Below are 13,647 nucleotides of genomic sequence, written 5' to 3' on the forward strand. Positions count from 1 at the left end.
GTCGTTACTGGGAGAAGAACTCAGAGCTTCCGCTTAGAAGAGTAATTGGTGCTCTTAACTGCTGTGCCACTGTTGCAGCCTATAAAGAATGCTTTCATACAAAATTACTCAACATTATTAACATTAAGACAAGCATTTATCTCAACACTGCTTGGATTTTAGGAAATACTAAATAAACAAAAAGTGATTTTGGAGTATTGAAAGAACAGTTAGTAAGACAGTGACTTCAAATGGTACATGAAATGGAAGTCCCTGAAGAAAACACTGATTTATTGGTGGTTTAGATATAACACCTGGAAGTCAGCTGTAATATGCTCTTTCAGGGATATAGCTTGCCTCACGTGTTATTTATGTCCAGACTGTAGCACCACATTTCTCTTTCTTCTTCTATATCTACCTGGTAGGAGACTGTCCTTAGCCATTCTAGCTTTCCATTCTTAGAAGAGATAGAAAAGATTGAAAATCTAGGGTGAATACAACCATTATTACATCCTTTCATTTACACTGAGAAGTTTCTTTATTTAAGTGCCTCTGCTTCCAGATTTAGAATTTGAGAGGGACTATTTTTGTATTACCTGAGCTATATTGCAAGCTACAATTTCATAAAACTGATGGTTCCTTTGACAGGTACTGAAGTGAAAAGGGTAAGTAGTTTCACTTTAATTATACAAATAATAATTAAGTCTGAGTCTGCTTACTTTTAATGTGTAGTACTTAGAGAGTTAAGTTTTATGAATAACAAGACAAGACATGGCTTAAGAGAAGCAGTCAATAAGGTGCGGTGCATAAAACCTATTAAGTTTAGTCTTTCGCCATAAGCTTTCAAAGCCCATGGGGCACCAACCCTGTATAAAGAATTATAGACAACTAAGAAATGCTGAAAGTGGGAGGCATAATTTTACCTAGGGAAGAACATAATGATTTCTCAAAGTTCATTTCTAAAAATTTGCATACAAATAACATAAAACATACTGAGAGGGTGCAATAAGGACTACATGCATATACACATATACATGCATGCATGTGAAAATAGTGAAAAAGATTAGTGATTTTGAAGCAGAGCAAAGAAAAGTATATAGGATGGCTTTGAGAGAGAAAATGAAAAGGTATTCATGTCATTATGTTATAATTTCAAAAGTTAACAAAAGTAATTTTTGAAAAGGTCTATGGAGTAGACAAATAAATGGGAGAAATCAGATTTTCAGAGGTGAAATCTATCAAAAGAAATTCTGAATATAATAGCCAAATCAACCATTTCCCTTCCCTTTCTTTATAGATAATATTTTATTAATAATGACTACTGTGAACCATTCTTCAGTGATTGACTTTATCCTTGAAGGGCTAACAAAACGCCCAGAGCTTCAAATTCCATTGTTCCTCTTATTTCTGGCAATTCATGTGATTACAGTGGTGGGAAACTTGGGGATGATCCTCTTAATCACCATTAGTTCTCAACTTCACTCTCCAATGTATTATTTTCTCAGTCATTTATCCTTCATTGACCTCTGCTATTCTTCTGTCATTACCCCTAAGATGTTGGTGAATTTTGTTTGTGAGAAGAACACGATCTCCTTTGTGGAGTGTATGACTCAGCTCTACTTCTTCCTCATGTTTGCTATTGCAGAAGGTTACCTGCTGACAGCTATGGCCTATGACCGCTATGTTGCCATCTGTAGCCCACTGCTTTACAACGTTGTTATGTCCCACAGAGTCTGTTCCATAATGATGGCTGTGGTTTACTCTCTGGGCTTCTTTGGGGCTACTGTCCATACAACCCGTATGTCAATGTTGTCCTTCTGTGGGTCTCATATTGTCAGCCACTATTTTTGTGATATTCTACCCTTATTGACTCTGTCTTGCTCTAGCACCCATATCAATGAGGTACTGCTGTTTATTATTGGAGGAATTAATACTCTAGCACCTACACTGGCTGTCATCGTCTCTTATGCTTTCATTCTAACAAGCATTCTTCGCATCCGCTCCAATGAAGGACGCTCCAAAGCCTTTGGCACCTGCAGCTCCCACATTATGGCTGTGGGAATCTTCTTTGGGTCTATAACTTTCATGTATTTCAAGCCACCTTCCAGCAATAATATGGAACAGGAGAAAGTGTCCTCTGTGTTCTACACCACAGTGATCCCAATGCTAAATCCCCTCATATATAGTCTGAGGAACAAGGATGTAAAGAATGCACTGAAAAAGGTGGTTGGGGGAAGGCAGTAATCCTATCAAGTTGAGAGGAAGAATGAATGAAATATGAGGACATAGGTCCTTTGTGAATGTCTTTTGCATGCTTTTTCTCCCAGAAAAAATAGTTGTCACTTTTTTAGAAATGATTATTTTATGTATGAGAATATCTGACACATTTTTGTAAATTGTCAAACTATTTAGTTATGTGATAGATACTGTAATCTCTGTAAATATTTTAAGAGTAATAGAAATTCATAAAAGAAGAGGGTGTATAAATACTAAAATATTATGATTATAATAAAACATTATCATTGGTTGGACACTAAAGATCGCAAAGCTATGTTTGAAGAATGGACTTCCAGAATGTTGACCACATGAACTATTTCATACACGTACTTGTCTCATTATGGCCACAAGATAGAAACTGGGGTGAGGCATGCACACAGACAGCAAGGCATGCCAGTAGCTTCAAGAATCTTAGAATAGGGGTTGGGGATTTGGCTCAGTGGTAGAGTGCTTGCCTAGGAAGCATAAGGCCCTGGGTTAGGTCCCCAAAAAAAAATTAAAAAAAAAAAAAAAAAAAAAAAAAAAAAAAAAAAAAAAGAATCTTAGAATAATGTGTAGAAGTAGAGAAGTGCAGTCCAAGTATCATTTTGCATCAGGTAAAATTAATTTTAATTATCTGTCTGAAGTTGTAACTTAACAAGCTCCTCTTAATTTAAGCCCACACATTTATGGAAAGTATTATAACATCTCTAAAATAAATCAAAGCAATATTTAAGGCAATGCTTTGTCAATTTGTCATTAGTTTATTATGAGTAGTTTCTTTTGCATTCTACATCTTTATGCACACTGTGTCTACACAAGAAGAGCTGCAGTTATTGAAGATATATCATTGCTTATACAAGACAGCAGCATGGAAATGGTAAACGTGGGCAAAACCATAATGTCCTCAAAGTATAAACATCTTCTTAACCTATATCTCTTACATTGAGATATCCTGAAATTACTGATTGATATGTGTTCCTCTGAAGAATACTTCATATTATCTTCTGATTATCTGTTGTTTTTCAGCTTTGTAATGTTTAACCTGAGTCATGTACGCTGCAGTTTGACAACATCATCACATTGAGTTTATAATCAAAAAGTATATATACAGTATGGTTGAATATACTCAGATTTTAAACAAATAAGAAGTTATTTAAGTCTGAAGATTTTCCAAGGTACCAAGGAAAAAGTGATATGTAAAATATCCGGTAACATTTAATAAAACACCATATTAAGAAAGCATCCCAGAAGCAGGCGAGGATGCAGAATAAGTTTAAGAGCTAGAGTGAATGGAGAACTCTAATGAGAGAGGTATCCTAAATCAATGGGATTGGCTCACATATGAACTCATAGAGACTGTGGCACCATGCTCCAGCCTGTAGCAGTCAGCAAAAGATGCAGTTCTATAGCTGAAAGTGTACACGTACCACCATCTCAAACTCAGAACAATCTCCTATTGATAACTACTTACAAATGAAAATTTGTTTTTTTCCAACGGATTCTCAATGGGTAAATAAACTATGATTAAGGGTAGACTGTATGTTCAATAGTAGATGGTCAATGGAAAATGAACTCAGTGGTATCTATCGGGGCTCCTCATCTCATACTGTTTTTTCAGTATATATAACCTATAGTTCATTTGCATATCAGGTTTGTCTTCATTTTAGTGTTTTTATTATAAGATTCTTGAGAATACAAACAAATGTGTCTGTGTGTCTGTTTCTTGTGCTTTCTCTTGGGCTCTGTTCATTTTTTTTGTCCTATTCTGATGTTTAAGTTTTCATCTTACCTTACTTTATTTTATTATCTTTAACAAGCCTGTTTGGTTTCTAATGAGAGATCAAAAGGGGTTGAATCCAGAAGGAAGGAGATATGAGGACGAACTGAGAGAATAAGAGGCAGGGGAAACCCTGATCAGAATATAATATGCTGAAAAATAGATATCACTAAATGACATAAATTTTAAAAAGAACTAAGGTAGTTGGGCCAGCATGTAACCCAAGCACTTAGAGGCCAAAGAAAGAGAACTGCTTGTTTAAGTCCTCAGGCTATGAGAAAGATTCTACCTCAAAAGAAACAAATAAAACAAAAGAAAAACAACAAAATACAAGAGAAGGAAGTAATGGAAGGAAGTCTGTATCTAATTTTGAGGTTAAAAAACAATCTCTGAGTATAAAATTGAATAAACATCTTCAGCCCAGAGCATCTAGACTTTAGTCTAGACATGGCATGCATGTGTCTGACTCAGTCACATGATAATAAGTTCCTGAGTGTCTGAGATCTTGTTTAGTTCCTCCACATAAATATGTCACTTCTTTCAAGGGCCCCAATAAAGTTCAAAGTGTTTGTTTGTTTTTGTTTAAGTTACTCAAAACCAAACAAAACAAATTCTCTTCTGTATTAAAAAAAATCAATAAAATCTTAGGCAAAACCAGAAATTGGCATACGATTTAATTTTGCATCCTGATAGATGACTTGTGAATATATAAGAACTTTCTTTCCAATCATCGTCATTACTCTTGGGACAGATGGTAACATGAGGCCCAGAAGACATTTTTTGGAGGCTGTGGTAAAATACTGGGGACTATTGGGGACTTATTAACTTATGGTTGTTTTGCACTCTTAATAAATCCCAAGTCTCAGGAGTGTCACATAAAAGCTCCATATCACAACACACTCCAGAGTTTAGGTCTTGGGAAGCTAGAGATGATCTGCTTTAGGACACTGATAGTTTGTTCTTTTATATAATTACTAATAATTCACCTGAGTCCAAAATGTTAATTCAGCCCTTAACACAACGTCTGTAAGAAAGAAGGAGGCATTACCATAAACATTATAATAATTATCTAGTATGTGAAAAAGAAACCAAGTCATTTATGAGAATATTGCAATTTGTGCAGTACCTAGATGAATGCCCAATTTCACTTTTTACTGCAATATGATATCTCATAGAGGAACAGCTATCATAATAATCATTTTCACTCATATGCAATCTCAGTTTTACTGGGAAGTATTTGTTTCATTAGTTTCTCCAGGAGCTTTCTACATCTCTATTTTCATGTCATCTTTTGCTGTTACATTTTTGGTCATACACCCGGAAGGAATGATTTCCAGTCCAAATGTAAGCAGCGGTAGATCAATGAACCTAACTGGAAATCCGTGAATCTGAGGCATTTCATTTCCTCAAACATTTTTGTAGTATGTATTTACCAGGAATCTGTATCTTTCACATCTCCAAAAGAAAGAAAGGAAAGGAAAAAGGAAGGAAGGAAGGAAGGAAGGAAGGAAGGAAGGAAGGAAGGAAGGAAGGCAGGCAGGCAAGCCAACCTTAAATATATAATCTCTTCGTGTACTGAAATTCCTGCTTTCTTGTTTATCTTGAAAGGATCATTTCAGACCACGAGGAGATAGGTTGTTAACCTTTTTCTTTTTTATCTTTATTAACTTGAGTATTTTTTACTTACATTTAGATTATTATTCCCCTTCCCAGTTTCCGGGCCAACATCCCCCTCCCCCTCTCCTTCTATATGGGCTTCCCCTCCCCATCCTCCCCCCATTACCACCCTCCCGCCAACAATCACGTTCACTGGGGGCTCAGTCTTGGCAGGACCAAGGGCTTCCCCTTCCACTGGTGCTCTTACTAGGCTATTCATTGCTACCTATGACGTTGGAGCCCAGGGTCAGTCCATGTATAATCTCTAGGTAGTGACTTAGTCCCTGGAAGTTCTGGTTGGTTGGCATTGTCATTGATATGGGGTCTCGAGCCCCTTCAAGCTCTTCCAGTCCTTTCTCTGATTCCTTCAACGGGGGTCCCGTTCTCAGTTCAGTAGTTTGCTGCTGGCATTCGCCTCTGTATTTGCTGTATTCTGGCTGTGTCTCTCAGGAGAGATCTACATCCGGTTCCTGTAGGCCTGCACTTCTTTGCTTCATCTAATCTTATCTAATTGGGTGGCTGTATATGTACCGGCCACATGTGGGGCAGGCTCTGAATGGATGTTCCTTCAGCCTCTGTTCTAAACTTTGCCTCCCTATTCCCTGCCAAGGGTTTTCTTGTTCCCCTTTTAAAGAAGGAGTGAAGCATTCGCATTTTGGTCATCCCTCTTGAGTTTCATGTGTTCTGTGCATCTAGGGCAATTCAAGCTATTGGGTTAATAGCCACTTATCAATGAGTGCATACAATGTGTGTTTTTCTGTGATTGGGTTACTTCACTCAGGAAGATATTTTCCAGATCCATCCATTTGCCTACGAATTTCATAAAGTCATTGGTTTTGATAGCTGAATAATATTCCATTGTGTAGATGTACCACATTTCCTGTCTCCGTTCCTCTGATGAAGGGCATCTGGGTTCTTTCCAGCTTCTGGCTATTATAAATAAGGCTGCTATGAACATAGTGGAGCATGTGTCTTTGTTATATGTTGGTGCATCATTTGGGTATATGCCCAAGAGAGGTATAGCTGGATCCTCAGGTAGTTCAATGTCCATTAATCTGTCCTCTGCATTATCTTGCCTTTGTTTCCTCCTGACCTCGGAAGCACTAGACAAAGTACATCCTAAAAGATCCAGTCAATGTCACAATTACTCCCAGGCCTCCAGAACAGTGCTTGGTACTTTAGCTCATTCTAAACTACAAAAGTTAGAAAATGTGTAAAAGCCAAATATTCTCAAATGTTAATATATTTCCATCACTCACCAATAGGTGAAGAGTTTGGGATAAAGAAAAACATACACATCTATAGTCCCCATTCCAAGCTGGTATATTTTCACATCTTTATATTATATGACCATGCTCTAGTGTTTAAATGTATGTTGAATATGGATTTTTGGTTTATGTATTGAATACTTAGATTCATGGTTTTCTTTGGTCATAGGGAAACTTAGAAAGTTATATTCTCATACTCACTTCACATTAAATCCCATCAATTAAATGACTTGCTCAAAATATTAAACTAAGAAGCAATGAAGTCAGCCTTTGAAATGAAGTTTTTATTGATGCTAAATCTGTACACAATGTCTACATAATTTTAGACAAATTAGATAAAATTCTGAATAAAAACTCCCTGCAGAAATTGGTTTCCTGCTGCTTTCTAGGAATTTCTAAGAGACTTTCTAAAATTTTCTAGGAGAGCTCAGCCTCTCCTCTTGCACATCATCTAGAATTGCCCTCCTGGGAAGTTTTAGAAACTGGGACTGTCGTTTTTACAAATAAATTGTCTCACACTGACAATCTCTCATCCTCTCAGGTTTGTTGTTACATGACAAATGTATGTAAAATGTTACCTATTTCTTATTTAAAATCCATGAAAGGGTCGTTCTGGAACCATGTATCATAGACTCAAGTTCTGAGTCTACACTTAAGTTGTCCTAGACTCTATTTCTTCATCAGAAATATATAACCTTTCAATGGCTAAAGAATTCAATGTCATAATGTAGGTAAAGAACATGAAATGTGCATGTTATTTGTGAGGAAGGAAGAGGTAGGAAAAAGAGAGAGGAAGAAGAAGAGTGGATAGGAAGAGAGTAACCATTATCTCCAGCAGTGATTTCTTAAAGAAAGAAATAATTGTACTCTGACAACACACTGCCACCTAAACTTGCTCCATGACAAAAGTATTTCTCACTTGAAAATGGAGGACCCATTATATTGTCATTTCTTGAGGAAATATATGTAGCACAATATTTTATTTGTACAGATCAAGCATTGAATAACCATGAACATCCACTAAAAGATAGGTCAAGTTTATCATAATGCATCCTTTCTATCATGTTAAGTAGCAAATGCTCCTGTCTTGTAATGATTGCCCATTGTTTTTACTGGTTTTCTAAGTAATGACTTTTTAGCTGATGATGAGTACATTACTAAGTGATTTGAAAATGGTTGAGTGGGAGGAAAGTCTCCAGGTGTTGGGTGATAATCCTGGCTAGAAATAGTTTCTTGCAGTGACTCAGTGGTATTTAGACATGTCCATCTATACCTTCCCTCCAGCTGGAGATTTTAAAAAATTACTATTTTCAATGCAGTGGGGCTGAGGTGTGTTTGTTGCATGTTTTGGGGTATTTCAAAAAACTCTATGTAAAGAAAGTGGAGAAACAGTGTGAGAATGTTACACAATCTTTTCCCCTTTTCATTCTTGCTTGAATTATTTCTTTGAAAAATTTTTAGTTTGGTTTGTTCACATAGTTTGATTTGTGTTTTTGAGAAAGTGTTAAATAAAACCCAAGTCGATATTATTCCATACATCGCTAAAAATGTCCTCAAAGCCACAACAATTCTTTCTCAACTCCTTGAAGTATATCGTTAAATGCATGAACAAACTTAAAATATATAAATATTTTATTATTCACCTTTGTGAAAGTAAAAATTGCCTTTGTAAGAAAAAAAATACTTCCATAGGGTAAACAGTTCATTTTGCTGCTGAATACAGGAGAATTTTTTAAATGTTCTTTAACTTCTTTTTATAGTCCAAAATTAATCCCCTTCCTGGTCCACCCTCAGACTCCTCCATATCCCACATCCCCCACCTGTCTCCAAGAGAATGCCCCCCAACACCCCACCAGACCTCCCCACTGCCTAGGGCTCCAAGTCCCTCGAGGGTTAGGTGCATCTTCTCTGACTGAGTCCAGACCAGGCAGTCCTCTGCTGTATATGTGTTGAGGGCCTCGTGTAAAGTAGTGAATGCTGCCTGGTTGGTGGCTCAGTTTCTGAGAGATCAAAGGTGCAGGTCAGTTGAGACTGCTGATCTTCATAGAGGGTCACCCTTCTCCTCAGCTTCTTCCAGCTTTTTCCTAATTCAACCATAGGGGTAACCAACCTCTGTCCATTGGTTGAGTGTAAATGTCTGCATCTGACTCTTTCAGCTGTTTGTTGGGCCTTATAGAGGACAGTCATGATAGGACCCTGTTTGGTAAGTACTCTATACCATCAGTAATACTGTCAGGCTTGGCGACCTCCCCCAATTCAGGAGTCAAATCTTTTTTAGCCAACAAGGAAGCACTGAATTTTGTGATCTAAATTTACACCTGACTTGGAGAAAAATTTAAAGGAGACACATTAGATGATCGTGGACAGGAGACGAAAATAATGTACTAACACTTTGCTAATTTGTCTTTGAAGTTTTAGTTTCACTCAGAAGAGGAATAACGGATTTCCAAAATGTAATTTAACTTTCATAAGAGAAGAGGCATATTCATACTTATTTTCCATTTCCACAGAAGTTACCAAACAATGGGCACTGGGAATTATTCTGCAGCAATTGTCTTTGTCTTGATGGGATTAACACAGCAGCCCGAGCTCCTGCTGCCCCTATTCCTTCTGTTCCTGGGCATCTATGCAGCGACAGCAGTAGGGAACCTTGGCATGATCCTGCTCATCTCAGTCAGCCCACTGCTGCACACCCCCATGTACTATTTCCTCAGCAGCTTATCCTTTGTTGATCTCTGCTACTCCACTGCCATTACACCCAAAATGCTGGTGAACTTCCTAGGGAAGAAAAATGTGATTGTCTATTCAGAGTGCATGGCCCAGCTCTTTTTCTTTGTAATCTTTGTGGTGGCTCAGGGTTATCTCCTGACTGCCATGGCATATGATCGCTATGTGGCCATCTGCAGACCATTGCTCTATAATGTGATCATGTCCCCTACACTCTGTTCACTGCTAGAACTGGTTGTCTTCTCCCTAGGCCTTTCATCTGCTGTGGTACACACAAGTGCTATGATGAATCTGAGCTTCTGTAAATCGTACACCATAAACCATTATTTCTGTGATGTTCTTCCTCTGCTTAATCTCTCCTAACATGCATCTCAGTGAGCTTCTCATATTTATCATTGGAGGACTCAACACCTACACTAGCTGTTGCCATCTCCTATGTGCATCCTGCACATCAAATCATCGAAGGGCAGGTCTAAAGCATTTGGAAACTGCAGCTCTCATCTCATGGCTGTACGGATCTTTTTTGGGTCTATCTCTGGAGTAAGAGAAGGTGTCTTCTGTGTTCTATTCCACGGTGATTCCCATGTTGAACCCATTAATATATAGTTTGAGGAACAAAGATGTGAAGAAAGCATTGGGGAGATTCTTAGTAGGAAGATAAATTTTACTTTTGGCGAATGTTGAATGGGAGGAGGAATTGTTCTAATTATAATATGTTCTAATATTCATTTTTAACTTTTAAATATACAGCATATCTGTTTCTGATGCTGAGATAAAGTCTCTGACTAGACTATATTTTCAAGAAGCGCTATAGCACAGTGTCTACATCCAGTATATATCTTCTGCATAGTGCTTTACTATATAGCATTGATATAGTTTTTGCAATAAAATAGAAAATGGTTTTGTAAAGCAGCTATTAGTGTTTTGACAGGAAAACTGATCTTTTTGTTGTATAAATGAAATGATAATTCAGATGTTTCCCTGATTCAAGTCTTCTCTTCCTAATATTCACATTTTTTACAGAAATCTTTCTATATCTAGTTCAGTAGGAAGGGGTGTGGCCCCATGAACCCTTTCATGATCCATGAATAAGTATGCAGGCATGGTTTCTTTAATGCATGATTATAATGACTCTGTTGTATTCAGATGACACAACTCTACTGCCTTTCTCCCTATCTTCTAGTTCTTGCATTCCTTCCTTCCCCCTCATCTGCAATGTTTTTAGACCCTTAAAGGAGATAGTAGTACAAATGACTAGCTTGGGCTTCAGGCCTTATTTATCACTTATTCTCAGTATCTTAGTTAACCGTGAGTGGTTATTTACCATTGTTTAGTTTAAACTCCTTTAGTGTTGAAAATGGTTTTTGCCTAAGGGCATACACATAGATATTTAGAAGGCAGTTTCAATTTATATCTGTTTAGATGGTCATTAGTAGGAATTTCCTTCAGTATATACTAGTGATGGAGTCTGGAATTTGGAGAGCAATTATCTGCAGTTGTATCACCACAGTGCCCACAAGACTCCAACACATACTTCTAACCCCATGGCAATAACCAGGGGACAGTAAGGAGAATAGAGAAAGAGGGAGAAGACAGGCAAAGGAAAGAGATGAAGAGGATCGAGTTAGAAAAAAAATCAAAATATAAACAAAGTACATGACATGCATGTATGAAGCTGTTAAAATACAAATTTTATTTTGTCAAATGATAATTTTGCAATATAAGAAGTAGTGGGGTGCTATTATTGAATGCCTATCAACATTAAAGTGAATTTTGGGTCCATCAATTAATGTGTCAAGTACAAGACAAAGGTACAAAAAAATCAAGATTAACACAGAAAATAACAGTTGCAGAAATTATCAGCAGTTTCAGATAGCAAATTGTGCTCAATGTGATTAAACATTTTCCCTTGATTTCCATTTGGTTGTAACTCTCCTGAGTCTATAACTCCTTTTACAAAGACAAGGTCAAGGAAGTTAGAACCCAGCCTATCTTGATTTATAATTAAGTATAAAATTGCTCAATTGTCTGTGATATAATAAATTCCCTGGGAGTATAAAAATGAGCAAAGAAGGTAATAGTTATTTTAAGTGCAGACAACATAATAGCTTACTCGAAAATCCCTGGACAATTTTGTATAAAATTAACTTAGGATTTCAGTAAGGTATTGAGAGATAAATAACATGCAGAATTTAGACAGAAATATAATTAGCTACAGGACATAAAACCCGTTGTAAAGAAGGAGATGACAGACTGTATGCGCATATACTGAACAAAAAGAATAAAGAATTTATTTGAAGGAAATGTTCAAATACTCTCAAGAGAAGCCAAAGTAGATTTGAATAAGTGAAAACTTAATAATCCAATAGAAAGACTCATCATTTAAAGACACTCTTTTCCACAATTAGTTTACAAATTTGACAAAACACTAACAAAATGCCCAAGGTAATTTTTATGCTTCTAGATATCCATTTTTTAATTTAGATAAATCTCATTATGCACAAATTTATCCAATAGTATCTAGTATCTAAAGTACATGGAACTGCACACAATTAAGGTTCTCAAATTTTTCTTTGACATGTTTATAAATTTGGAACAATTTACTTGAAGTCAAAATAACATATATCTATTTTTACTGAGTATTCGTTTGACCTCTGCCCATAGATAATTGTGGACTTTCAGAGTAGAGTGGTGATTAGCATTTTGATCATTTCATATAAAAGGGCATTTTATAGATATGTATTTATTTCTTTATATAAAGTAGTCATTTTATTATTTATGTATGAATTCATTTTTATTGTTTCACATAGTGCCATATATATGTGACAGTATAATCACCTAGTTATTGGTGAATACAGGGTCTTTTATTCTATTAAAAATAAATATGCTATCACTTCATAATGCTAGTATAAGATTCTCATACATATTATTATCTTACACTTATTGATAAGAGTTGCATTTGTTCTAATTTTAATGTCAAAATTGATTACATGTTTATTTTAATTTCATGCATTTATTATGTTTTTATTCACTTTCTTCACTGATAAAAGATTAAAAACATGTTTTGAAGTACTTAGTGTTCATATTTCATCAGACCTGTTCTGTTCACATAGATAACACTCACTCATAATGCAATCTATATAGTGCTTCACTCATTGGACTCTACTCATATCTGCTGATACCTGATATCTATTCATATTAGTTATTGATAAGATTTGTTTTGATTAAAATCAATTATGACTGATTCTCTTGCATTATCAGTAAATATACTACCAATAACAATTGTGATTCTTTTATGTTACAAAATATGTGTTTTGGTAAAATTTTTCATAGGTATTCTTATCTTGATAAAAATTTAGTGGAACGTTGGTGCTTGAAGAAAGCACATTACAGACATATGCAAATCTCAAACCATGTGACTCATATTGAGCTTTCCATGGGATGCTTGGAAAGAAACTAATACAGGGAAATGTAGAGACTTTACAGGAAGCTTTATGTCTGTAATGAACCTTACTTTTATTTTAAAAATAAAGCCTAAAAGTAAGCCCTGGTTTGTTTGCTTCAATAATATCCTTGGCTATAGAAACACACACTCCACCAAGACACACACACACACACACACACACACACACACACGCACGCACACACACACACAAAGAAAGAGGGGGGCTTTGTAATGATCCTTAGTCCGAAAATTTTATCGACAAGTTTTCTTTCTTATGTTGTTTATACATTTTTAATACTTGTTAAGGGTACAGAGAGAGAAAAGGCAGAAAAAAACAGAAGGAACTACTGGAAAGGGGATTGAAGAATAAAATTATTTACTATAGACATAGGTCTATCACATTGGTTCCTCAGTGAAAATATAGGTTAAATTATTCATTCTAGTTTGATTATTCTGAACTATCATGATACAACTTGATGATTGATTTACCTTCTCTTATTTTTGAGATTATAATATATATATATTTAGACTAGTTA

At 36.0% G+C, this 13,647-nt stretch overlaps 1 protein-coding gene and 1 pseudogene across 1 annotated transcript; both read left to right on the forward strand.

The window, feature by feature from the left end:
* The first annotated feature begins 1,293 nt into the window (after positions 1 to 1,293).
* LOC116907696 (olfactory receptor 8D2-like) lies at positions 1,294 to 2,223 on the forward strand. The gene has a single exon (XM_032910809.1). The coding sequence runs from the start codon at positions 1,294 to 1,296 to the stop codon at positions 2,221 to 2,223; it is 930 nt and encodes a 309-aa protein (XP_032766700.1).
* A 7,239-nt stretch (positions 2,224 to 9,462) lies between these two features.
* LOC116908130 lies at positions 9,463 to 10,327 on the forward strand (annotated as a pseudogene).
* Positions 10,328 to 13,647: the final 3,320 nt, after the last annotated feature.

Source organism: Rattus rattus, chromosome 8, assembly GCF_011064425.1.
Source record: "Rattus rattus isolate New Zealand chromosome 8, Rrattus_CSIRO_v1, whole genome shotgun sequence".
NCBI classification, from domain to species: domain Eukaryota; kingdom Metazoa; phylum Chordata; class Mammalia; order Rodentia; family Muridae; genus Rattus; species Rattus rattus.